The sequence below is a fragment of the Hippopotamus amphibius genome, chromosome 5 (genome assembly GCF_030028045.1).
Source record: "Hippopotamus amphibius kiboko isolate mHipAmp2 chromosome 5, mHipAmp2.hap2, whole genome shotgun sequence".
NCBI lineage: Eukaryota > Metazoa > Chordata > Mammalia > Artiodactyla > Hippopotamidae > Hippopotamus > Hippopotamus amphibius.
Window position 1 is genome coordinate 16,756,625 of NC_080190.1, and position 25,835 is coordinate 16,782,459.

General features: G+C 36.4%; 1 protein-coding gene across 2 annotated transcripts in view; it reads right to left on the bottom strand.

Annotated features, from left to right (window-relative positions):
* The window catches only part of ATRNL1 (attractin like 1), a 734,504-nt gene that overhangs the window by 694,152 nt on the left and 14,517 nt on the right, over positions 1 to 25,835 (bottom strand). For both annotated transcript variants that reach the window (XM_057736176.1, XM_057736177.1), the window contains exons 2-3: positions 8,254 to 8,337; positions 7,011 to 7,124 (exon numbers count right to left, since the gene is read on the bottom strand). In XM_057736176.1, coding sequence (XP_057592159.1) covers positions 7,011 to 7,124; positions 8,254 to 8,337 — 198 coding nt within the window. The remainder of the gene's footprint in view (positions 1 to 7,010; positions 7,125 to 8,253; positions 8,338 to 25,835) is intronic.

The following is a 25,835-nucleotide window of genomic DNA, read 5'->3' on the forward strand; positions in this document are numbered from 1 at the left end:
ACTACCCAAAGCAATCTACAGATTCAATGCAATCCTTATCAAAATACCCATGACATTTTTCACAGAACTAGAACAAATAATCCTAAAATTTGTATGGAACCACAAAAGATCCTGAATAGCCAAAGCAATCTTGAGAAAAAAGAACAAAGCTGGAGGTATTAAGCTCCCTGACTTCAGACTATCCTACAAAGCTACAGTAATCAAAACAGTACAGTACTAGCATAAAAACAGACACAGGAATCAATGGAACAGAAAAGAGAACTCAGAAATAAACCCATGCACTTATGGTCAGTTAACCTATGACAAAGGAGGCAAGAATATACAATGGGGAAAAGCTAGTCTCCTCAAGAAATGGTTCTGAGAAAACTGGACAGCTACATGTAAAACAATGAGATAAGAACATACCCTTACACCATATGCAAAAATAAACCCACAGTGGATTAAAGACCTAAATGTAAGACCAGAAACCATATAACTCCTGGAAGAAAACATAGGCAGAGTACTCTTTGACAAAAGTCGTAGCATTATTTTTTTGGATCTGTCTCCTCTGGCAAGAGAGACAAAAGCAAAAATAAACAAATGGGATCTAATCAGACTTAAAAGCCTTGGCACAGAAAAGGAAACCATCAACAAAATACAAAGACAGCCTGATGAATAGGAGAAGATATTTGCAAATGATATGTCTGGTAAGGGGTTAATGTCCAAAATAGAGAGAGAGCTCATACAACTCAACATAAAAAGAAAAAAAAAAAAAAAACTGATTAAAAAATGGGCAAAAGACATGAATAGACATTTTTCCAAAGAAGACATACAGATGGCCAACAGGCACATGAAAAGACACTTTACTAATCATCAGAGAAATGCAAATCAAAACCATGAGACATCACCCCACACCTGTCAGAATAGCTATCCTCAAAAAGATCACATACTGGGGCTTCCCTGGTGGTGCAGCGGTTAAGAATCCACCTGCCAATGCAGGGGACATGGGTTTGATCCCTGGGCTGGGTAGATCCCATATGCTGTGGAGCAGCTAAGCCCGTGTGCCACAACTACTGAGCCTGAGCTCTAGAGCCCACCAGCCACAACTATTGAGCCTATGCACCACAACTACTGAAGCCCATGCACCTAGAGCCCATGATCCACAATAAGAGAAGCCAGCGCACCACAACAAAGAGCAGCCTCCACTCTCCGCAACTAGAGAAAGCCCGAGCGTGGCAACAAAGACCCCATGCAGCCAATAAAATAATTAATTAATTTTAAAAAAGATGACATAATGAAGGCTAGGGAGGATGTAAAGAAAAGGGAACCTTCGTGCACTCTTGATACAAATGTAAACTGGAGCAGCTGCCATGGAAAACAGTATAGAGGTTTCTCAAAAAATTAAAAACATAACAACCATGTGACCCAGCAATTCTACTCCTGAGTATACATCCAAAGAAAATGAAAACACTAATTCAAAAACATATATGCACCCCAATGTTCTTAGCAGCATTATTTACAAAAGCCAAGATATGGAAGCAACCTAAGTGTCCACCAAGAAACAAATGGATAAAGAAGATATGGTGTACACACACACACACACACACACACACACACACAATGGAATATTACTCAGCCATAAAAAGAATGAAATTTTGTCATTTGCAACAACATGGGTGGACCTGGAGGATATTATGCTTAGTGAATTACATCACACAGAGAAAGACAAGCACTATATGTTCTCATTTACATGTGGAATCTAAAAAATAAAACAAACAAATATAACAAAACAGAAACAGAGTCGCAGATACAGGGAACAAACTATTGGCTACCAGTGGGGAGAGGCGTGCAGGAGGGACCAAGAGGGAAGAGGATCAAAAGATACAAAGTACTAGGTATAAATAAATAAGATACAAGGATGTAATGTACAGCACAAGGAATATGGCCAATATTTTATAATAACTTTTAATGGAGTATAACCTATATAAAAATATCAAATCACTATTTCATACACCTGAAACTACTATAATACTGTAAATCAACTATACTTCAATTAAATAAATAAAATAAAATAACAGCACCTTGGTACTCTAACAAGTGACCTTATAGCCTTACTTTTCCCCATGAAGCTAGATAGACCACTCCACATCAGCTAAGGGACTACAGTGCTACTCTAGTTGAAGCTGCACACCTCCAATACACTAATCTAGGTATTTCAGGTCATCTTAAAACACACGCTTTTTATATTTCTTTAGAATTTTGCATACTTATGCAAATTATAATAATATATAATTATTCTAAAACTCATACACAGACAAAAGGAAATGAAGTTTGTGGGGGAGAAACAGAAATGTGTAAAAGCAGGAGTTCTAAATTAATAACTGGTACTTCTCCCTTTTTAAGCCTACTTGTTCATGGAGGAAAATTATGTATCTTCACTTACTTATACCGCACTATCCTCTCTAAATCTATGAAAGCATAACATATGAGAAAGAAAAGAAGCTGCTAACAAATTACATCACTCAAAATAGCCAACTCCTTTAGACACTGTTAAACTTATGTTTAGGCACCACCAGGAACTGAATTCCCTTATTCAAATCACATTTGACAGAACAAAATGAAATATTATAATCAAATAATTTGTTTTGTAAACACATTTTGAAAAGCAAATTAAAAAGTAATCAACGCTTGATGTTTTAATAATCATAACGTCAACTAGCTTATGTTTGTGAAGGAACAAAAGATTTTAAAAGTAGACTGTCAACAGAATTAAAATTCTTTCAGACCAGTTTTCGTTACACATATATATTTTTCATTGCAGTGAGATGATATCAAATGAGTACATTGCTAAAAATAATATTCCCAGATCTTTGTAACAGATATGATTAATCCCTCTGAGACAGATGAAAAGAGCAGATCTGTTTGCTTGGTTGTTTGTTTATAAGTGTTTTAATAGCAGTAAATGAAAAAGGACTCCCACTTCTCACATAACATACCAATTTGGACCAACCAATCCTCCCACTGAAGTCAACTAGAAAAATGACAAATTATATAAAAAAGAAAAAAAATCAGCCTGAAGGTACTGGGAGAACTAAGAAAAAGGTGAGCCCAGGAATTAGAGCCATTTCTCCTTATGGGCATTCACTGATTTCAAAGTTGGAGGTGAGGTTTGAATGGCTAAGAAATTGGGCTGTTTTACAGAGCTAGGAAACCAAAAAGTGGAACGCAGGGCCCTCACTTTGACCTGAGACTTCAAAGCCTAGGCGTAAAAGTGAACTAGCAACAGACAGGCCCTTCAGGGGACTGAACTGCAGTTTGGGTGTGAATCATCTCAAACCTGACTTCGAATTCAGTTGACTGTGGGTTCCTAGTGTCCCCAGGCACTCTTTGGGAGTATAGTAACTTTCCAGGCCTCAGACTATCACCACCTATAACTTTACAAACATGGTGTCCAGCATATGCTGGTCCAGCACACACGAAAAAAGCCAGGTCCCCATCCCAACCCACTGTCCATATTCTAAAACATCTTTCCTACAGAATAAAGTCCAATTTCTTTAGTGTGGTAACAAGAAAGCAACACTACAGTGATTACGAATTATAAAACCAGGCTCATATTCTGACTCTTCACCTACAGTTAAGCAACTCTGGGCCACTCACAGAATCCTCTGTGCCTTAATTCTCCGTTTACAAAATGGCAATATTAATACCTATCTAAAAGGTTACTGAGAGGATTAAATTGCTTGATATATGTGTGTGTGTGTGTGTGTGTGTATATATATATATCTATATATATATATATAGATATATATAAATAAAGAATTCTTGCACACTGCCCCACATATAATGAGCATTCAGTAGATATTACTGATTACAGTTTATTGGGTAATTTGGCTCCTACCCATCTCTTCACATTTCCTATAATCAAGTTAGTCATAACTACCTACTACCGTCACAAAATATAATTAATGTTCGTTAGTGTGTACATGCCTTTGCATGTATGTTTTTCTCTACCTAGAATGTCCTATCTGACCCCCACAGTTTCTCTATCATTCTCCTACTCATGGTGAAACTCACCATTAAGAATTAGTTACTTCTGAAATCATATAGCACTCTTTTCATAACCTGACTATAACACTCATTGTGCTGTGTAAAAAATCTGTTTACATGCCACCACCAGTGCCCAATTACTGTGTGGTGCTGGAGCCTCCACATCCTCGGAATTTCCCAAGTGAAAGGAATGTCTCTGTTATTCATGGTGGGCTCACAGTTTACACTAATGACTCAGGATGGGAGCTGGCCTCTCCAGAAAGACCAAACATGTGATTGGTTGGGGCCATAAGCCCCAAGAAATCAATCTGACTTTCAGAGTCAGGATGGGGCTAGAGATTGAGTTCGACCTTGTGGCCAATGACTAGATTAATCATGCCTACAAAATGAAACCCCAAAAAAACCTCTGTACACTTGTAACTCAGGTGAGCATCCTAAGTGGCAATACACACTGATATGTTGGGAGGGTAACATATGTCCTGCGGACACAGCTTTGTGATGCTCCCAGATCTCACCCTATGTGTCTCTTCATTTGACTGGTCCTGATTTCTATCCTTTATAATAAAACTATCATCATAAGTATAGTGCTTTCCTGAGTTCCATGAGTTCTTCCAGTCAATTATTGAACCTGAGGGGGTCGCAGGCACCTCTAAATTTGTAGCCAGCTGGTCAGATATGCAGGTGGCCTGGGGACCCCCGAACTTGCAGCTGGTGTCTGAAGTGAGAGCAGTTTTGTGAAGGGCTGTGCACTTAACCTATGAAGTCTGGCCCAACTTCGGGTAGTTGGTATCTGCAATGGCCTGTATCCTACTCCTTACTGCATCCTCCAGGCTTATGATACTCTCTAGAATTGAGTAGGTTATCAAATGTTTCTTGAATAATAAATACTTCTACAACTGGAATAATTCAAACATTTGTATTTGGAATTCTTAGTAAGGTGAAGTACAAACAGTATAGTCTTTTAAATACGGAGATTTTCAAGTCCCAATCTTGGCTCTACCATCTATTAGAAGTGAAACTTTACTTCTCTGAGTCTCAACTTTCTCAACAATAAATGGAGGATAATAGTACTTCTTCCACAATATCCTAACGAGGATTGGATGACGTTTAAACTGCCTAGTATAGTGCTTAGGATCAGGTGGATAATCAATAAACATGAGTTTTCCATCTCCCTCAGGATAGTTAACAGGAATACCTGCTAATGAAAAGTCACTAGTTCTACCTCCACAGTCATATACTAAATCCTATCCTGCTAATCATCTTACAAACGTTTCCATTCGTATCAAGAAACGTCTGGTAAGAGTGTTAATGAATCACTGTTAATTAATGCAAAGTCATCACAGCTACTAGAAAAACAAATGCAAACGCACACATCTAACTGATGGTCAGTCAAAGATGTCATAAAAATAGAAGAATGATAACAGTTATATCTAAATTGTTAAAAATAAACGTGTGAATCTAGGATCTTATCTAATTGTTGCAATAAATTATCTTACAATGTAATTATTCACAAGGCTCTGCTCCATTTTCTATCTATTGTCCTTAGATGAAGGGTTACTCCAGAATACCCTTTAACAATTTTCAAACAACTTTCAAAAATTAAGTTCTAAAAGTATCTTGAGCAATAGCAATATCATAGACTAAGTGTCTAAGCTCTCAAGGAGTCACTCGGAAATAGTCACTTGGAAATACAAGTCCTTACATGTTTGTCCCAAAAAATAATAGTTTACATTCCTGCTAAAACAGGATATTTACAGGGACTTCCCTGGTGGGCAGTGGTTAAGCATCTGCCTGCCAACACAGGGGACACGGGTTTGGTCCCTGGTCTGGGAAGATCCCACATTCCGTGGAGCAACTAAGCCTGTGCGCCACAACTACTGAGCCTGCACTCTAGAGTGGGCAAGCCACAACTATTGAGCCCATGCTCCACAACTACTAAAGCCCAAGCGCCTAGAGCCCATGCTTCGCAACAAGAGAAGCTCATGCACCGCAATGAGAAGCCCATGCACCGCAACAAAAAGTAGCTCCCATTCGCCACGACTAGAGAAAGCCCAGGCACAGCAAGGAAGACCCAACGCAGCCTAAAATTAATTAATTAATTAACTTTTTAGAAAAACAGAATATTTACAACACAAACAGTAAAAAGAAAAATAAAATTAAAAATCTTGAAGGGAACAATAAGCTTTTATCCATATTTAAATTTTTAACAATAACAGGACATAAAGAGATACTGTGTAAATAACAAAATTAAAGGATAATGTAATGAATAAGTGGTCAACAATCAGGTTGGTTAAACTGTACACAAAATCTATGCTATAGGTTCAAAAATTTTTCTATCTAATATATTCTCTCCTGTTCATAAAACATTTCATAATAATTTGTACATACATACATAATGAGTTTTAAATTGATACTGAAATTGCTGTAATTTAAAAGTTTTTTAATTAAATCTTACTGACTACTAACAATACAATAATTGGAAACAACCAAAATTCCCAAACTGGAAGAACTGACAGAAACACCTTCTTTATTAAACCACTACATAAAACATAACTTTACCTTTTTTTATAGAATTTAAAATTTTATAATTTCTCTAAAATAAAAAGACAACTATAAAATATATGTCTATTAATTTCTTTGTCAGCTAGACCTCACAATAATCTATCCAAATACAGGTAGTTGTGAATTCACTTTAAAAAAATGAATTACGTACAGCAAGAATAAAGGATACTTATTAATAAATCTACATTTCTGAAACAGTAACTACTTATCTTTGTTATATCAATGTTTACATTATTATATATAAACCTAAGTTGATACTCACAGTATCAACACAGTCTTATACCATCTTCGAAATTTAGCCATCAACACCTATGCTAAATTTATTTTTAAAGTACAGATGAGTATATATTGAAAATTAATAAATTATACAGTTACTTGTCTACAACTGACTATAAGTTCATCAATTAAACAGAACTACTCACCTAAGTACAGCTATTAAAGGTGCATATATTGAATCTCCATCATAAACATACATATGATCCCAGCTACATTCTGTAGCAAAATGATTGAATCTTAATCTTAACACTGCATTTGGACTGAAAAAAAAATTAAAGTATTTTAAAATTAATATGTAATAAGTAAAGCACGGTCTGAAGAAATCTTAGAGTATTTTACTGAAAACTTATCTATAGATAATTTAGTTATAAATCCTTAAGTCATCAGTATAAATAATTGATAAGCACTCATATCTAACTTGTAAAAATGACACACAACTTCAAAATCTACCAACCAACCATATACATGTATCATCCTTTTCTAAACATTTAATTAGTCAACAGGAAATGTTCTATGTCTTGACTAAGATGGAGGTACATAAATTTTGTATACATTATTGAAACCTTATTGAACTGTACACTTAATATGGGTATATTTCACTGTATGCAAATTGTACTTGAATAAACTTTATTTTTGAATTCAACACTCAAGACTACTCTTATTTCTATGAACTCTTAACTAGAGGTACTAATAAGGTCTTCAAATTTTAATCAAAAGGTCTCAATATGATATACTGTTATTTGTTAACAAATAAGACCACAGGTACATGGGGAATTAACACCTTTGAAGTTTTCAAAAATCTTTAAAGTAACAAAAAAAACCACCCAGTTTTCCAAATACAATCATAAAACAGTACAAAAACAACTCGTATCAATTCATTTATGATCCATTCATAATATGTTTACGTAGATAAATTCAGTTTCAAGCTCTAATTGCTGAAAAATGCCTCTAAAAGGACAATTAACTCTCTTTCTTACAAACTGTTCTTTTTTTAACACCCTTAGAACTAAAATGCTGATTAGTATGAATCAATGGCATAATTCAGCATGGAATATTTTTATACTTTCTATGGAGTCTTCAAATTCCATAACAAGCTATTTAAAATATGCCAAAAATGCATACTTGATTTAATACCATAGTAACATAACTTACAAATAAATATATGTAAAAATTAAACTATTACCACAAGTAAAAGGGTATTGTAATTTATATTAAACATGACATCTAAAATTTATAAATCCCATTTTAAAATATCATGTATAATGTCTTCCAATAATTAACAGAATAAACTGCATAATTATGAAGTTGTTATACTTTAATGCTTTAACACAGATATGACCTTCTTTATCATTTCAGAATAAATTAATTTAATGCAAACTGTATACTTACTAGCCTTCAATTAGCCATGTGCATTTAGTTTTATACTTATAGTTAATTGGACCATCTGTTAAATATCCAGAAGGTTCTGTTAACCTAGAAAACAAAATCATGAAAATAATTACCTTAAAGTAACTTTAGGACATATAGTAGCATAAAAAATTTAAAAAGACACTAAACCAAACTACCAAAAAGGAGAATTTATTTACAACTTAAGAAAATTTTCAAATTGCCATATATCTCTCTAAATCTCAAAAGAAACTTATTTTGAATTTCTTTAAATTTTGATATATTATGATTGTTTCATTTTACAAAGCAGAAAAACACATTGAAAGACTGACCATTATACAGATGGGTTCAATGTTGATGCAAAATAGATTAAGTTAAACTTCCTCTGCACAAAAATTAGATGGAGGCAAAAGAAAGAAGATCAAATGCACTTTGAAAGATGCAGATCTATGGAAGGCAGAAATAGTATATGTACCTAGCACTTTTGGAGGTTACATTGTTAGCTATACTTGTTTTTCATGCAGCAAAATTGCTAAAGTAGCTGTCACCAGACTTCACTGAGTTCAGCTACCTGTTTTTAGTATCATTTTCATTTGCCTACTTCATATCTAGTCCAAGAACTCAATTTTAAATGTAGGGTAAATCAAGGGCTTTGTAATTATCCTCTATTTTAAACACAAAAAAAGAAAAAGATATTTAGAAAAGCTTCACATTTTCAGAATTTTAAAATATTTAAAAAATAACCCAATTCTATTTCATTTTGTTTTCCTTAGCTCCAGCTCAAATATTTTATCAACAAAAGACAATTTTAAATAACTAATATATCTTCCCATTTAGCCTTTATGTATTTATATGAGCATACACACACACAGCACGGGTTATCAGTCTCTATATATCCACATATATATACACACACATATATCTATACAAACATACATACATACATGTACACACAGATATCAGGGTCATTACCTAGTTTTAGACAAAATTAAATTTTCCTTGTAGCACAGAATCTTAAAAACATTAAAGGAAAAGAATTTCACTTGCCTAAATCAGGGGTAACAGAAAGGTCAAATAATATAAATGTTATTTGTAAGTCTTTCACAATCCCTGCAAATTACTTTGGGTTTTAAAAAGGGCTAACTCATGCTTGGAAAAGTTTTTAAAAATTCCAGTGTTCTCAAAGTAACATAATTATAAATTGAGCATTTCTATGTATCAAGTATTACTGTAAGCTCATAATGTGTTACCTCACTTAAAAATCCCAAAGAACCCCACGAGATAGTAATTATTAATCCCATATTACAGGTGAGAAAATTGAAGCTCATTTTAAATAACAAGTTAAATAACTTGTGCTGATTTTTCACTTCCAATAATAGCTCCAGACAAACCTCCACTGAAGATACCTTAAAAAGCTAAAGAACAATTTTTAAATCCTATAAGTAACAAAATGGTAAGATCTACTAAGCCAAGATCCAGAAGTTGCAAATTCTTTAACAGGAACCAGGCATCCAGAGCTACTTTCGTTATGGAGAATTTTATCTATTTATTAGAGACTGCCAAAAGGCTGAGAGTGCTTCTGGCTGCCTCAAGGAGGGAGGAGGACAAAAGCTGGAGGCAATAACCTACAAAATGTAGAGGCTCAAATAAACAACATCTCACTCTGAACTGGGAGACAAAGATTTGCTATTAGGGTAAAAGTGTGTCAGAAACCAACCCTTACATGCACTGCAACCCAGCTACAAGTCACCAGGATGGCAGAAAACCCCAAGACCTACCACTGGCTTAAGGTGACACCAGAACTATTATTATCCCAAGGCTCCTAACAGAAGATACAAAAATATTCTCTAAATAAAGATAACATTATCCTAGTCCTCAAATTATTTCTATCAATAATTTTTCAAATAAGAGGTCTACTATGGTCAAAGATAATAAGCTAAAGGAAGATAGAAGACAACCAAATAAGAAGCAACAGAATACCTTCAGGAAAAGACCTGAAGATATTCCAATTGTAGAGATCATGAGATGTGCCCTATAAAAGAAAAATGATTTACTAAGTTCAAAAAGGTAAAAGACATGATTTAAAATTTTGGCAGTTAACTGAAAACTGTAAAAAGTAACAGTATATTTGAAAAAATAATGGAAATTCTAATACTGAAAACTACATTAATCAAAATTAAGAGTTCAATGGACAGGTTTAACAACACATTATACACAGATAAAAGAGGATGAGAGATCTAGAAGGCAGGTCCATAAGAAATATCCAAACTACACCAGGATGATTTGAGGGTTCAACCCATTGGGTGTGGGTTACTTCACCAAGTAAAACTCCAAGGAGCCAAGATTATAGCTGAGGGCAGGAGAAATATGGAATGAGGAGTGGAAGAACAGAACCATACACATCAATTATGGTCTTTTAACAAATGAAATAGATAAGTATCCTGACTGCTTTGCATAGTTTTTATTTGATACACACACACACACCTTCTCTCCTTCACATTTTTATTTTACTTATAAGTTGTTGTAAGTTAACCTTATGATTTAGACTTTGGATAATGGAATATTTAGTGTGACTAGATTGAACAGGAAGAGTAATTAATATAACCAGTGATGGATACAATGACTTTCAAAACTGACAAAGGATGAGAACTTCACTTGGAAAAAGTGTATCTTCTCAGGTAGAAATACAGCTTTGCTGGTTGTTAGGGAGTTCACATGTGTTTAGAAAGATGCATTCAGAAGAAGCTGGGTAATTAAAGGGCAGACCGTGGTAGTCACCCATTGCCTCCCACCTCAAAATTCAGACTTTTTGCCTACTCTGTGAAAATGGATCTGGGCCCTTTAAATATTTTTTTTCCCCAGATCGCGCGATGCTGAGCCCACAGGATTTGTCCATGGAGCTTGCTGGAGAGACTGCAGGAGGAAAGCGACTTGCTTCCTGGTTCCAATGTACTCACTCAATAAGCTCCTGCAGCACTAAGCACTAGGCTCCTAGAGTAACTGATGACCACCTGCACCCAGCCACCAACAGTTTCCCCCAGCACTTCCCCTCAGGCAGTTCTGCAGCAGAGTGCCTCCAGTGAGACACCACTCTGTGTACGGCTTTCCCCAGCATCCTATAAGTAACCATGGCAAGTTCCAAAGGGCAGATGTTGAGCAAGTTCCACAGGTACAGCTTTACAGTGACTTTTCTGCCATTCAGTAAGCCACAGCCTGCTCTCCTCAGAACGTCTGGATCTCAGGCCAGGTCACAGGGACTCTCACTTAAGCACTCTGTCTCAGCCACAACAGTAGTAGTGGCTGCTCCTTGTATCCACTATTTATACGTTTTATAGACTTCTCTATACTTCTTACAGGCCAATTTCTCATTGCTCCTATCCATGTTACAGTGAATAATCCTTTACATTAAACTTTTCCTATTAAAATGACTGCATGATTCTCTTTCCTGACTGGACCCAAACCAACCAATAATAATAAAGGATATGCAAAATAAAATCACAATATCATACCACTATACGCCCAACGGAATGGCTAAATTTAAAAAGATTAATAATACCAGGACTTCCCTGGTGGCGCAGTGGTTAAGACTCCAAGCTCCCAATGCACGGGGCCCGGGTTCCGTCCCTGGTCAGGGAACTAGATTCCACATGATGCCACAACTAAGAGTGTGCATGCCACAACTAAGGAGCCCAGTGCCATAACTAAGGAGCTGGCAAGCCACAACTAGGGAGCTCGCCTGCCGCAACTAGGACCCAGCACAACCAAATAAATAAATAAATATTTTTTCACATTACTAAAAAAAAAGATTAATGATACCAATTACTGGTAAGGATGTGGAGTTAATTGTCATTGGATAAATCAGTACAACAACTTTAGAAAGTAATCTCATATTATCTTGAATAGCTGAAAATAGACATCTCTTATGTAGTGCCCAACAGTGTCAGCATTACACCATATCCTCTCAGGCCTTCTTACCATTTCCATACACTCCAGCCTGACTTTCTCAGGCCAGCACCTGCAGCTTTGTTGAAGGGTTCCCTCTATCTACCAGAACCCACTCTTCCTGTGCATGTGGTAGGCTGAAAGTGCCTGTGATTCAACATCCTCCAGGACAACCTTTGGCCAATGAATGATTTGGAAAAACTCCAAGCTGTCTTATCTCTTTGCTGGGATAAAACTGAAGTGCACTACCTTGTGGGATTCAGCTCCAGTCACCCAATATGGTACCCAACTCGATAACATACCTCCCTTACTGGCTCCTCCTCTTCCATCACTTCTGTCAGTGTCCCTGAATCTCCCAAATATACTACATGTGCTCAATTCTCGTCTCAGGATCCGCTTCAAGGTGGTGGAGGGGAGTGTGATCAAACTAACAGTTAGTACCAGGAAGCAGAACTTCAAAATGGGGTCTGGGGTTGGATCACTCACTGGCCAGACAGCAACAAGAGCCACACTGAGGGTGGTAGACAAAGTGACAATAACTCGTGGATGAAATAGCTCACAATGACAAAGACTTTCACTTTTGCTGAATTGAGACAGGATACCAGGGGAAGCTGAAGACTGACTAACACAATAGGCTAATGCGATGTCTCTAATATTTGAGAAATAGAATAGCAAGGGTAGTTACAAGGACTGTGGAATTAGTTGACTGCTATTAAAAGCCATCGGGAGAAAAAAAAAGAAGCCATCGATATGCTGAGTAAATGCCAGGGGACTCTGTAACATTTAAAGAAACTCTATTTCTGAGGCCAGAGAGTTGACCAAACTGGAAAACAGGCCCAGGACCAGATTATGAGAGAAACAAAATTATAGAAAAAGTTTGTTCACAGCCCTGGCAAGACTTCTGTGCTCAAGATAGTGCCCCCGATAACTAGGAGGGTGCCACCTGGGCAAATGTACTTGAGAACCTTGAACCTCTAGATTTATTTAACCCTTTGGGCTTGCAAAAGTCTTTTAGAAACCAGGGCTGATAGTGAGAAAAATAAATTCTCACCCTCTTTAAATGACTATGGGCATATCTTGTTTTCTTGTACCCCACTTTATTGTGCTTCACAGATACTGCATTTTTTACATATTGAAGGTCTGTGGCAACCCTTCACGAAACAAGCCTATCAGTGCTATTTTTCGAATAGCATTTGCTCAATTTGTATCTCTGTGTCACATTTTGGTAATTCTCACAGTATTTCAAACCCTCCACCAGCAAAAAGATTGTGACTTGCTGAAGGCTCAGATGATGGTTAGCATTTTTTAGCAAGAGAGTATTTTTTAATTAAGGTATATACATTGTTTTTTAGACATAATGCTATTACACACTTAATAGACTACAATATAACGTAAACATAACTTTTATATGCAACTTTATTTTTGGGGAAACCAAAAAAATTGTGACTTGCTTTTATTGCAATATTGGCTTTACTGTGGTGGTCTGGAACTAAAACAGCAGTATCCCTGAGGTATGCCTGTACTTGTTCTTAAGCCATTAGAACAAATAACACCAGAATTGAATTAAATCAATGTAATCAATCAATGACAACTGGCTACAGGAAACATGCATTTAAAAGCCATGTAATTAGTGGCAGCCCCATATATAGTGACCATGCAAAAATAAATAAATTTAAAATCCCCAGAAGTCCGACAATTAAGCAACAGACTAATAAGTCTCAAGTACAATTAGAAAATATTTTTAATTGTTAATACTAAAACCACACCATATCAAAATTTATGAGATGAACCTCAACCACTGGTTGAAGAGAAATTTATAGCTCTAAATGTATACATTAAAAAGGTTAAAATCAATTATTTTGATTTGGGAATTTGGGAAGCCACATGCTCAGGAAATCTGAAAAGACTACACTTCCACCACTAGCTAATTTTCAGACTCAGAGCAAGAAGGAAGTGAAGGGTAAGGCAGATCCATAAACCTGCTAAGCACTGAAGGAGTGTCCCAACAGAGTCAATCTGCACAGACTGGGACAGTTCTTTCTTTTTTCTTAACTCCAGGAATTTGAGGAAATCTATGTCAAAACACTAGCTTACCATAAACTAAAGGAACAGAGACATTAGAAACCACACACAACAAAGACACACAACAGTCATTACAAAAAAAAAGTTTAGAAAAGTCATTAAATACACAACTACAACCACATATAACAAAAACAAACCCTGAAGAGGGGGAAGAACTTGATTTCTACAGTTATCATATTATAATAAACAAATGCTCAGTCTCCAACAAAAAAGTACAAAGCATACAAAGAAACAAGAAAGTACAGCCCATTCACAGCAAAAATTAACAGATACTGTCCTTCAGGAAACACAGAAATTACGCTTGTTAGACAAACACTTTAAATCAACTGTTTTAAATATACTCAAAAATGCTAAAGGAAATCATGGACAAAGAGCTAAAGGAAACCAGGAAAATGATATCTCAACAAATAGAGAATATCAATAAGATGTAGAAATGTTATTATCACAACCTCATATAAACTGTATAAAATTTCCTCTTGATCTAAACAAGCCTTAGATCTATCAGTAAGGCCCATTAAGCAATAATTCTCCCTAGTTTCTAACTGATAGCTGTAACAAAGCCAAAATCAAAATAATGCTATAATTTAAATTATAAAAACGTAAAATCAGGGCAGAACCAAATGATACAAATTATCAGACATAAATTAAGTCTGTATGGTTACAGTTTAGAGCCTCAGAGAAAATCCTAATTTGTTCCATGACCCACAAACCACTTCTACTTCAACTTCTTCTCTAATGGAAGACAAGAAGTATAACATATTCAAACAGTACCTTAATACATAGTCAAGAAATATATAGCTCTTTTAATAAGAAAACAAAGCTGGAAATCCAAGAACAGGCAGCTTTGCAACTATCACCTACATTATAATCTATCTTCCTAATTAGAAACACACCTCCTAAACTGCATATGAGGAAATCTAATGCTACCGGGGATTTCTTTCCCGAAAACCCCTCTATTTCTCTACCACCCCACCTACTCGAACTGACCCAGTCCTGTGCTATGTTGAGAAATTCCTTACCCTTAGTTTAAAATACATCTCCCTGTTAAGAATCCACCTGCCAATGCAAGGGACACGGGTTCGATCCCTGGTCCAGGAAGATCCCACATGCACAGAGCAACTAAGCCCATGCACCACAACTTCTGAGCCAGCGCTCTAGAGCCCACAAGCCACAACGACTGAGCCCACGTGCTGCAACTACTGAAGCCCATGCACCTAGAGCCCATGATCCGCAAGAAGAGAAGCCACCGCACTGAGAAGCCTGTGCACCACAACAAAGAGTAGCCCCCCCTTGCCACAAACAGAGAAAAGCCCGCGTGGAGCAACGAAGACCCAACACAACCAAAAATTAAAAAAAATAATAAAGAAAAATAAAGTATATCTCCCCTCCTCTAAAGAAACACATACTCTAGGAGCTACAACTATAACCCTTATCTCCCACCTATAAGAGGTGATGTGAAAGAACTGTTATGTTTCCCCACCTAGGCTACACAAGAGGAGTACATAAAAACCACCCACTCTGTCCCCTCCTCTTCACCTTCAGAGGCATAATTACACAGACTTCAAAGAAAACTCTACTCACCACGGCCCCTGAAATCCTTCTCCACCCTCGACTCCCATTCTTAGCAAAAACCCCTACCAAGAGCCTGCATTTGCCTCTACCTCTGCCATTTTCACTCTACGAGAAACACGGAGGGGCTGGCACCAAACAACATCAAAGGAAGGAAAATCCTTTCTCCCCATCAAGAGATAGGAGTGGAAGGGGGTAAACCCTTACCACTTCCACAATAAGGAAGGAACAATTTCACCCTTTGTAGTTTTCCTCATCTCTTCTTCAGCTTGAAGAACCTTCACCTCCATGCCACTTGAGCAAAGCACTACCATGACACACTTTGGACATCTTCACAACCTGGAACTGTTCTTCTAAAATTCAGAAACCTTACGCTCCAAGATCACATTCTGACCACAAACACCTAGTTTCCAATCCATTTGTTCACTTCCTACTCTTAGCATCTATAAGATTCTATTCCAGCTGGGCAGAGATTTTCAAAAATTAGGTAGCATATAGTTCAGCTACGTACAAGGCAAAACAGGTTTCTTCTATTTCTAATGTTTCTACAACACATTCTAAGTTTCAAATAATTAACTTCTTTTTAATTTGTAGCAATCATGTTCTTGAATTGAGAACCATATTGACGTGGTTAATCTAGATCAGGGCTCCATAAACTACTGGCCTATCGCCTGTTTGAGAAAATGAAGTTTTATTGGAACACAGCTACACCCATTTGTTTACACATATCTAAGATTGCTAACACGCTACAAGAACAGAGTTGAGTAGTGGCAACAGAGACCATCTGGCCTACAAAGTCTAAAATATCTACTCTCTGGCCCTTTACAGGAAAAGTTTTGCCAATCCCTGTCTAGATGCCTGCACATGCCCAACATGCCCATATGCCTCGCCAATGTCTCATCTGGCTGAAACTGCCCCTCTAGAGTCCTTAATCAAACAAGCATGCTGAGCTGTCTATAACACAGGAGTGGCCACGACTAAATGCAGGGCAACCAGCACAAACATTAAACAGAACTAAAATTAAATCAATTAAAGTGTTATTCTCTATCCTGGCCACGAATACAAAATTTGATTAAGACATTTTAAAAATAAGAAAAATGCAATAGTTTCAATATTATAAAGTATTACAGGAAACAATAAATCCTGTTTATCAAAGTATCTGGTTTTAGTGCCAGCATAACCACTCTACAAAGAATAGGCGCATCCACTCAGGGCTAGTCTTTATGCAGAGTCACCTCTGGAAGCCAAACTCACATGCAAGTCTTTTTTTAAATAGTGTTTTTATTTAAAATATTATTTAATATTCATTGATTTCTTTTTAAACAATATGAAGAGACCCTCTAGAATATATTCAATGGTTTTTTTTTCCTCTCTGCACTCTGATACATTACTGTATTACACTGTGCTGAGCTTGCATTTCTTGTTTTCTTTGCAGCGCATTCTGCATCCCTGACTCCCAGGTCTACATTCTCCGTGCATCTGATCCCTAATAAAAGTTTAGGTGACCATGTCTGCTAGAGTAGAAGTCCCCAAACCTTAATTATCATGCTCTCTTCTCAGTGAGAATTTTTATTACATAACTCAAATGTATGTATATTTACATGTTAATAAATATATACTAATTAAAATATTGGGCATCCTGTAAGTCACCTTGGGTATCATCCCACTATGAATGATTATAAATTCATACAAATCATATCCTGGCCACAAAGCTACTGACTTTATCAGTTAATATTTTTCCCCATGCAAGTACACTAAAATACCAATTGGACCGGTCATCAGCACACACTAACTAAAATGTCTACAAACTGGCCTCAGTGATAGCAAAGAGTATGTGCTTAGTTAGCTATCAAGTCTAATATCAAAGGAAGGAGCTAATTATACCTCACCCTCCCAAGATTTGGGGTGGAAAATCACTGACTTCTGGTTGAATGCCACTGTAGCACCATCACCATTTCCCTCCAGCAAATAAAGAGAACTTTTTTCTGAGCTTCTTCAAAATGCTGTATCCCCATTGCAAGTCTTTCCCAATTTCATCTTCAACCAGGCTTCAAACAGTTGCCAGGACAAAAAAGTGCCTTCAGGAGGACTGTTACTAAGACCAATCCCAAAAAGGTTTCAGCATTTTAATCCTTCAGCTATTGTCTATCAATACTTATCTATGGATAAGTTCCACTGGACTTGACAACAGCTATTCTGGGTACTCAGAGGCCTTTCATTCAAATATCTGAGCATCTGTGGGCCAAATATTATGATTAAGCATTTACTTCCAGATTTCTGGCCATGTTAAATATGGCTAATGTCAAGTTGACTTCCACAGCAAGCAAGGAAACTGCAAAGATAGGAGGAAAAAATTAAATTACTAGGCAAGACATTTCAATTTTGAAGAAACTGTTTTCAGCTGCTCTTTTTTTTTTTTTTTTTTTTTTAACTGACTGTATGAGAGAATATATTGTCCATTCCCCATGTTTCCACGTGGATGGATTTTAATGAGTGTGACACTTCTAGCCTCTCTTCCCACATCTCACTGCCTCCTTCTTCCCCAGTGGAGAAGGGGTGACTTCTGATTGGTAAGTTAAGAAGAAAAAACTGGGCATGTGAGGCTCAGCCAATTTAGAGGGAATGCATTCTGCCTACCTTCCTCTAGGCAGTAAGGGCTCTGCCTGGAACTACGGACCAGCAAGTGCCTGATTCTGCCTGTGGATAAATTATACAATCCAAGTTTTTTTTTTTTTTAGTTACATGGTCTTTTCCATATGGTAATCATTCTTTTCAAATTCACCTACTTTCTAATAACACAGACAATCTCTTCCCCTTTGGCTAAATTGACATCACATCTACTAATCATTTCAGAACCTTAACGTGTCTGTAACAAATTTTTCTTACTCATTTCTAGCTACCTGCAAGGTAAAACAGGTATCTTTGGCTCAAGGAGTATTTCGGAATATGGTATATACAGTATACTGTTGGTCAAATAGGGCCAAATAGATGAGACGTCTAAAATTCCAGAGCATCTTCCCTATCAATTAGTAAACTTATATCAACCATTTAGAGTGTAAATCCCTATTATTCATGGCAGATCAAAGAAAGCTAAGGAAGGTATACAATGCATTATAAGAAACTAAACCCACAAATTATCCTACATTATTACTGTTAAAAATAATAAAACTCAATTGATCACCATGCTTAAGGAAATGATTTAATTTAATTTTCTGGTTAGCTGAATAATATGATTAACTGACTCAACCATAATACCTTCTTTCAATGATTTGTTGCTATATGTGTTCCTGAATTTGTTTCTTTTTGTTGCTGTGTTAACAAATTACCATAAACTTAGAAACCCCAAACAACATCCATTACAACATTATTTTCTCATAGTTCTATAGGTCGGAGTCCCTGTGGATTCAGATGAGTGTTAGCTGAACTTAGCTCTTATCTGGAGGCTTTTGAAAAGAATCTACTTCCAAACTCTTTCAGTTTGTTGACAGAATTCAATTCTCTGAAGCTGCAGGACTGAGATCCCTGTTTCCTGGACAGCTGCTGTCCAGGGGTTGCTCTCAGCTCTTAGAGGTCACTCTTGAGTCCCTTCCATGTGGCCCTCTCCATCTTAACCCCTCCAGCAACGGTATGTCAAATCCTTCTTGTGCCTCTGATCTTTGGCTTCCTCTTCTACCAGCAACCTGAGAAAACTCTCTGCTTTTAAATGGCTCATGTTTTTAAGCCTACTGAGATAGTCCCCCTTTTACCACACAGCATAAAATCATGACAGTAACACCAGGGGGTAAAGGTCACGAGGGCCATCTTAAAATAAATGCCAAGCAATATTCTTGGCATGGAGGATAAAACTGTGAATTTTTAAAGGTCTCTAGAAAGCAGATTAGTAGTAACCTGGGGAGTAGGGAGAGAATGGAGAGTGAATGCTCCTGAATACAAGGTTTACTTTACAGAATGATAAAATGTTCTAAAATTATGATCATAGTTGCACAACTCTCTAAGTGTATCTTAAAAACCATTAAATTGCGTATTTTAAACTGGTGAGATTTATGTTATGTAAATTACATTCAATAAAGCTATTAAAATAAACAACAAGAAAAACAAAGTAAAAAAATTCTCTGCCATCCTGGACCTTACATTCTAGAACAATGCTGTCCAACAGAACTTCCTGCAATGATAGAAATCTTCTATACATGTCCAATACGGCAGCCACTAGGCACATGTGGCTACTGAGCACTTGAAATGTGGCCAGTGCAAAAACTGAACTGAACTTTTAAAATTTAATTTTAATTAATTTTTGTAAATTTATTTATTTTATGTTTTATTTATTGGCTGCATTGGGTCTTCATTGTTGGTGCACAGGCTTTCTGTAGTTGCAGAGAGCAGGGGCTACTCTTCATTGCAGTGTGTGGGTTTCTTATTGCTGTGGCTTCTCTTATTGCGGAGCACAGGGCTCTAGGCATGAAAGCTTCATTAGTTGCAGCACACGGGCTCAGTAGTTGCGGTGCACAAGCTTAGTTGCTCCACGGCATGTGGGATCTTCCCAGACCAGGGCTCGAACCTGTGTCCCCAGCATTGGCAGACAGATCCTTAACCACTGCGCCACCAGGGAAGCCCCTTTAATTAATTTTAACAGCCACATGTGGATAGTGACTGACACATTGGACAACTTAGTTCTATAAAGAGGCAAAGCAATATACAAATAGCAATAAATGTAACACATATAAAGTAATGATACATGTCACATAGAGGGGATGACGGAGCACTCCCATTATTCAGACAGATATCTACATAAATGTTAGGTGTGTGTATATATATACATACACACATATATGTATATATATATAAAAACATAGATATTCATTGTATCTATATGTATCTACATGTAATATAGTCTTCAGATTATTTGAATGCTATATTTCAATTAATAATAGGAAGATTTTTTTACCCTTGTATAATCTTCCTAAGCTTTTTTGAAAAAATAAACTAAAAAACTAGTTTTGAAACCATTCCACGTGTTGAAAAAATAGTTTGTAATTGTACATACATTTGGATTCCTTTCCTACAATACAGTGATTCTTACCATTCTGAGATCTGAGATCACTTTTGAGAATTTTGTAAAAGCTATTACCTCCTGCCTAGAAAAATTCATATAAATAATATTTTACATACAAATGTGAGGATTCACCAACCACTCACAGCCCATCCAGGAACCTGACATTAAAAGTTCCTGTTATAATATCCATTTAAATAATCAACAAGCTTAGAGAAAAATAAAATATTGCTACATCATAGAGAATTATTTAATGACTTTTCTTTTGGTATATCTGTGTACTGTAAAACGCTCTCATTCATATTAACTTCATAAAGGACAAGTAAGAACTCTGTAGAACAATATTTCTTTTCACTAAAGAATAAAAAAGACATGACTTGTACCACAACGTTCATTGCAGCACTATTTACAATAGCTAGGACATGGAAGCAACCTAAATGCCCATCAACAGATGAATGGATAAAGAAGATGTGGCACATATACACAATGGAATATTACTCAGCAATAAAAAGGAATGAAATTGAGTTATCTGTAGTGAGGTGGATGGACCTAGCGTCTGTCATACAGAGTGAAGTAAGTCAGAAAGAAAAAAACAAATCTCGTATGCTAACACATACATATGGAATCTAAAAAAGTGGTAATGATGAACTCAGTGACAGAGGAAGAATAAAGACACAGATGTAGAGAACAGACTTGAGGACACGGGGAGGAGGGGAAAGAGAAGCTGGGACAAAGTGAAAGAGTAGTATTGGCACTTATACACTACCAAATGTAAAATAGATAGCTAGTGGGAAGCAACTGCCTAACACAAGGAGATCAACTTGATGACTGCTGATGACCTAGAGGGGTGAGATAGGGAGGGTGGGAGGGAGGCTAAAGAAGGACGGGATATGGGCATATATGTATAAATACAGTTGATTCACTTCGTTTTACAGCAGAAACTGGCACAACAGCGTAAAGCTATTATACTCCAATAATGATAGGGGAAAAAAAGAATAAACAACAAAGTTCTACTGTACAGCACAGAGAACTATACTCAATATCCTATGATAAAGCATAATGGAAAAGAATATTTTTAAAAAAAGAATGTGTGTGTATATATATAAAACAATCACTTTGCTGTACAGCAGAAATTAATACAACACTGTAAATCAACTACACTTCAATAAAAAAATTTAAAAACAAAAAAGTTGAGTTCATGTCTAAATAAATAAATAAATAAATAAATTGCTTTTGAGATGCTTCTCTTTACTTGAAGGGTAATGAACATATGCAGCTGAATAGCTCTATGGTCCAGTCCTGCAGGATCTAAGAAGTCTGACATCTTTCTTCATTTCATCCTGTCTCCGTCCCCTTCAGTTCAAATTGGCAGTGCTTCAGCTCTTATAATACCATAAACTCTATATCAAGTGACAGTCCAGCTACACCTTTGGTGTTCCTTTCTGAACATAATTTCTCAGTTTTTTGCAATATGAACAGGCTGAGAATTTTCCAAATCCTGGATCTGGGTTACTTTTTGCCTAACATTGTTTTTTCAACTCATCTCTTTCTTCTCACATTTTACTATAAGCAGTCAAGTGGAACAAAACCCCACTCTGCATAGTTTACTTAGACATCTCCTCAGCTATATATCCAATTCCATCACTTGCAAGTTCTACCTTCCACAAAACACTGAACACAAATACAACCCAGCCAGGTTCAAGATCACTTTATGACAAGGAATGCCTTTCCTCCAGTTTCCAATGACATCTTCCTCATTTCCATCTGAGACTTCACCAGAACTGCCCTTAATGTTCATATTTTTGGCATGCACCTCATACTCTTCCAGTCTATACTCATTACCCAGTTCCAAAGCAGCTTCCACACGTCTAGGTACTTGTTACAGCAGCAACCCCATGTCTTGGAACCAAAATCTGTGTTAGTCTAGGTTCTTCACAAAAACAGAAGCGTATTATGTATCACGTACATATAAACAAGCAAGATATATCTTAAAGAAAGAGAGAGAGAGAGATTTATCATAAGGAATTAGCTCATACGATGGCATTTAGAGGTTGAGAAGTCCAAGATCTGCATCTGGCAATCTGGAGATTCAAGAGAGCTGATGGCTTAGTTCCAGGAGGACAGCCAGACAGAGAGCAAAAGTTCTTTCTTAGCCTTTTATTCTGTCCAGGTCTTCAACAGATTAGATGAGCCCCACCCATACCCTATTGATAAAAATGTTAATCTCATCCAGAAACACCCTCACAGACACACCTAGAAAGAATCTACAACCAAATATCTGGACACCCCATGGTTGACACATAAATTAACCCTTAAAAGTCCACCCCTTATCAACTTGGCATCTCCTTAAACCATACTTAATTTCCAAATAAAGACAATAACAAGGTCATAACTCCACCCAACATTATACAACTCTTCTGTGTACAACTAGAAATGCACTAATTCCTTCCCCAGAAAAGGAGGTAAAATCCTTAATGCTTACTCTTCTCCTTGATATCCTGTAACTTAAATACAATGATACAAAATTAACAATACTTAAATACTAGGATAGAAAGTCAATACATCTGAAGTTACAATAGAATATCATTTATTTGTATTAAAGACAGTGTAGACATGGTGATGGATATAAAAAGCTCAGGGAGGGAAAATGATATTCAAAACACTGGTTGAGCCGTAATTTCCACCCAAGAAGTGATTACTGCAATAGAAGAACATCTACTTAGGTGCTTATTTACAGTATACTTTCTTCCAGAAAGCACTTCTTGTACCTATAAGGGTGTGTAAAATAGGACAAATTGGCAAAATTGAAAAAAAGTTGAGGTTAAATGAAGCTAGCAATAAGGTTCTAATCAATAACATGACAGACCAAAGGGACAGGGTGACTGAGCACAAGTTTATTCCTAAGCTTTCCACAACAAAAAAATGCTCCGCAGTTTTCACTGCAACACATATTCTTGTCATTGGATCAGATATGAGTTTCTCTCAGTAAAAAATGAGTTAAAATAAGTTAAATTGGTTATTTGATGGTCTAATTTTATTAAATCTTTCACTTTTCAATCAATTTTTCTGATGTTGTGATATAGTAAGAAAAAGCCTGGGTTCGGGAGCCAAATCTATTTGGTTTGAAATTCTGGCTCTTTTTTTTTTTTTTCAGTTGTTTTTGGTTGTGTGATATTGGGCCACTTAATCTTTCTGCATCTTACTTTCCTCATTTGTAATGCAAATGCAGTAATACTTCTGTCATGAGGTGGTTGTAAGGATAAAATGTATATAAAGCTCAAAAAAAAAAAAAGACATGACTGAGAAACTAGAAGAAACAGGCAAAAATTTAGAAGAGCTACAAGAATCTCAGCCTGGTCACCTAATGGGTATGTTACTCAAACTCCCTAAGCCTCAGTTTCCTGGTGTGTAAAATAGTTATAACAATAATACTTATTTCACAAGATTGTTTTAAAATTGTAATGACATAAAACTTATCAAGCGTTCAGTAAGGCAGCAAAGTAAATCCAGGCAAGGTTCATGGCACATGAGCAGAAATAGATCTCAATCCCATGTCAGTTTCGTACCAAAACTCATGATTCTAAGTACCCTTATGCTATCTGGAAATCCAGAAGATTAAGAATTTATAACGAAGGAGAAACTTCTTATTGAAGAGCAGAAGATGGCTTGCTATGGAAAAAGAGCCAGAAAGACATGCTTGGCAACTTGGCTATCACTCAGTAGCTATCAGACTTTGCGTAAATAATTGCTTCAGGTCTTTCACTCTCTATTCCCGCTGTAAAATGAGTAACAACATCCGCCTCACAGGATTTTCATCAGCAATAAAAAAGGCAATACATGTAAAAGCTTTTTCCACCACATAATATGATTTCTCCTCTAAACTCATAATTCAACTTGTGAAATGTTAGTTTTTAATGCTATTAATACTAGTCTTACATAAAAGAGAATAATAAATTCTATTTTCTAGAAAAAAATTCATTATTAGCATAATCATATTGTCATAAAAGTACAAATGAAGCCTGGCATAAAACTTAACACATCAAAACATGAAAACTGCTCTTAAATCTTCAATTTTTTAATAAGAGACAGAGAAATGAAAACATACGTCCACACCAAAACTTGTACACAAAGATTCATAGCCGCATCATGCATAATAGCCAAAAGGCAGAACTAACCCAAGCGTCCACCAGCTGATAGAGAAAAACAAATGTGGAATACCAATACAACGAAACTTGACAACGTGCTAAGGGAAAGAAGTCAGTGAGCAAAGGACCATATAATCATATGATTCCATTTATATTCCATAATAAACAAGCTCATAGAGAAAGTAGATTCGCGGCTGCCTAGATTAATGGAATTGGTAGGGAGGGAAAATGGAGAGTGACTGCAAATGGGTGTGGGGTTTCCCTACGGGGTAATGAAAAAGTTCTAAAACTAGAGTGTGGTGACAGTTGCACCACCCTCTGAATATACTAAAGACCACTGAATCATACACTTTAAAACGGTATTATGATACGTATGAATACTATGGTATATAAATTATAACTCAATAAAGCCATTATTTTTTAAAAGTGAGCTAGGTCATATATGTCAAAATGAGCTGACTGCCTCCTAGAACAGAACATTTAAATAGGAATGAGAGTCTCATACACAATACTCAAAATATCCAGGATACAATCCAAAATTACTTGCTATACAAAACCTCAACTCATTTGAAAAGAGGTAAACAGCAGGTACTATCACTTACATGACAAAGATCCTGGAATTATCTGTCAAAAATCTTAAAGCAGCTATCCCGCTGCATAACACAAGGAGATCAACTCGATGACTGGTGATGACTTAGAGGGGTGAGGCAGGGAGGGTGGGAAGGAGTTGAGGGAGGGAGGGGATATGGGAATAAATGTATAAATAAGCTGATTCACTTTGTTGTACAGCAGAAGCTGGC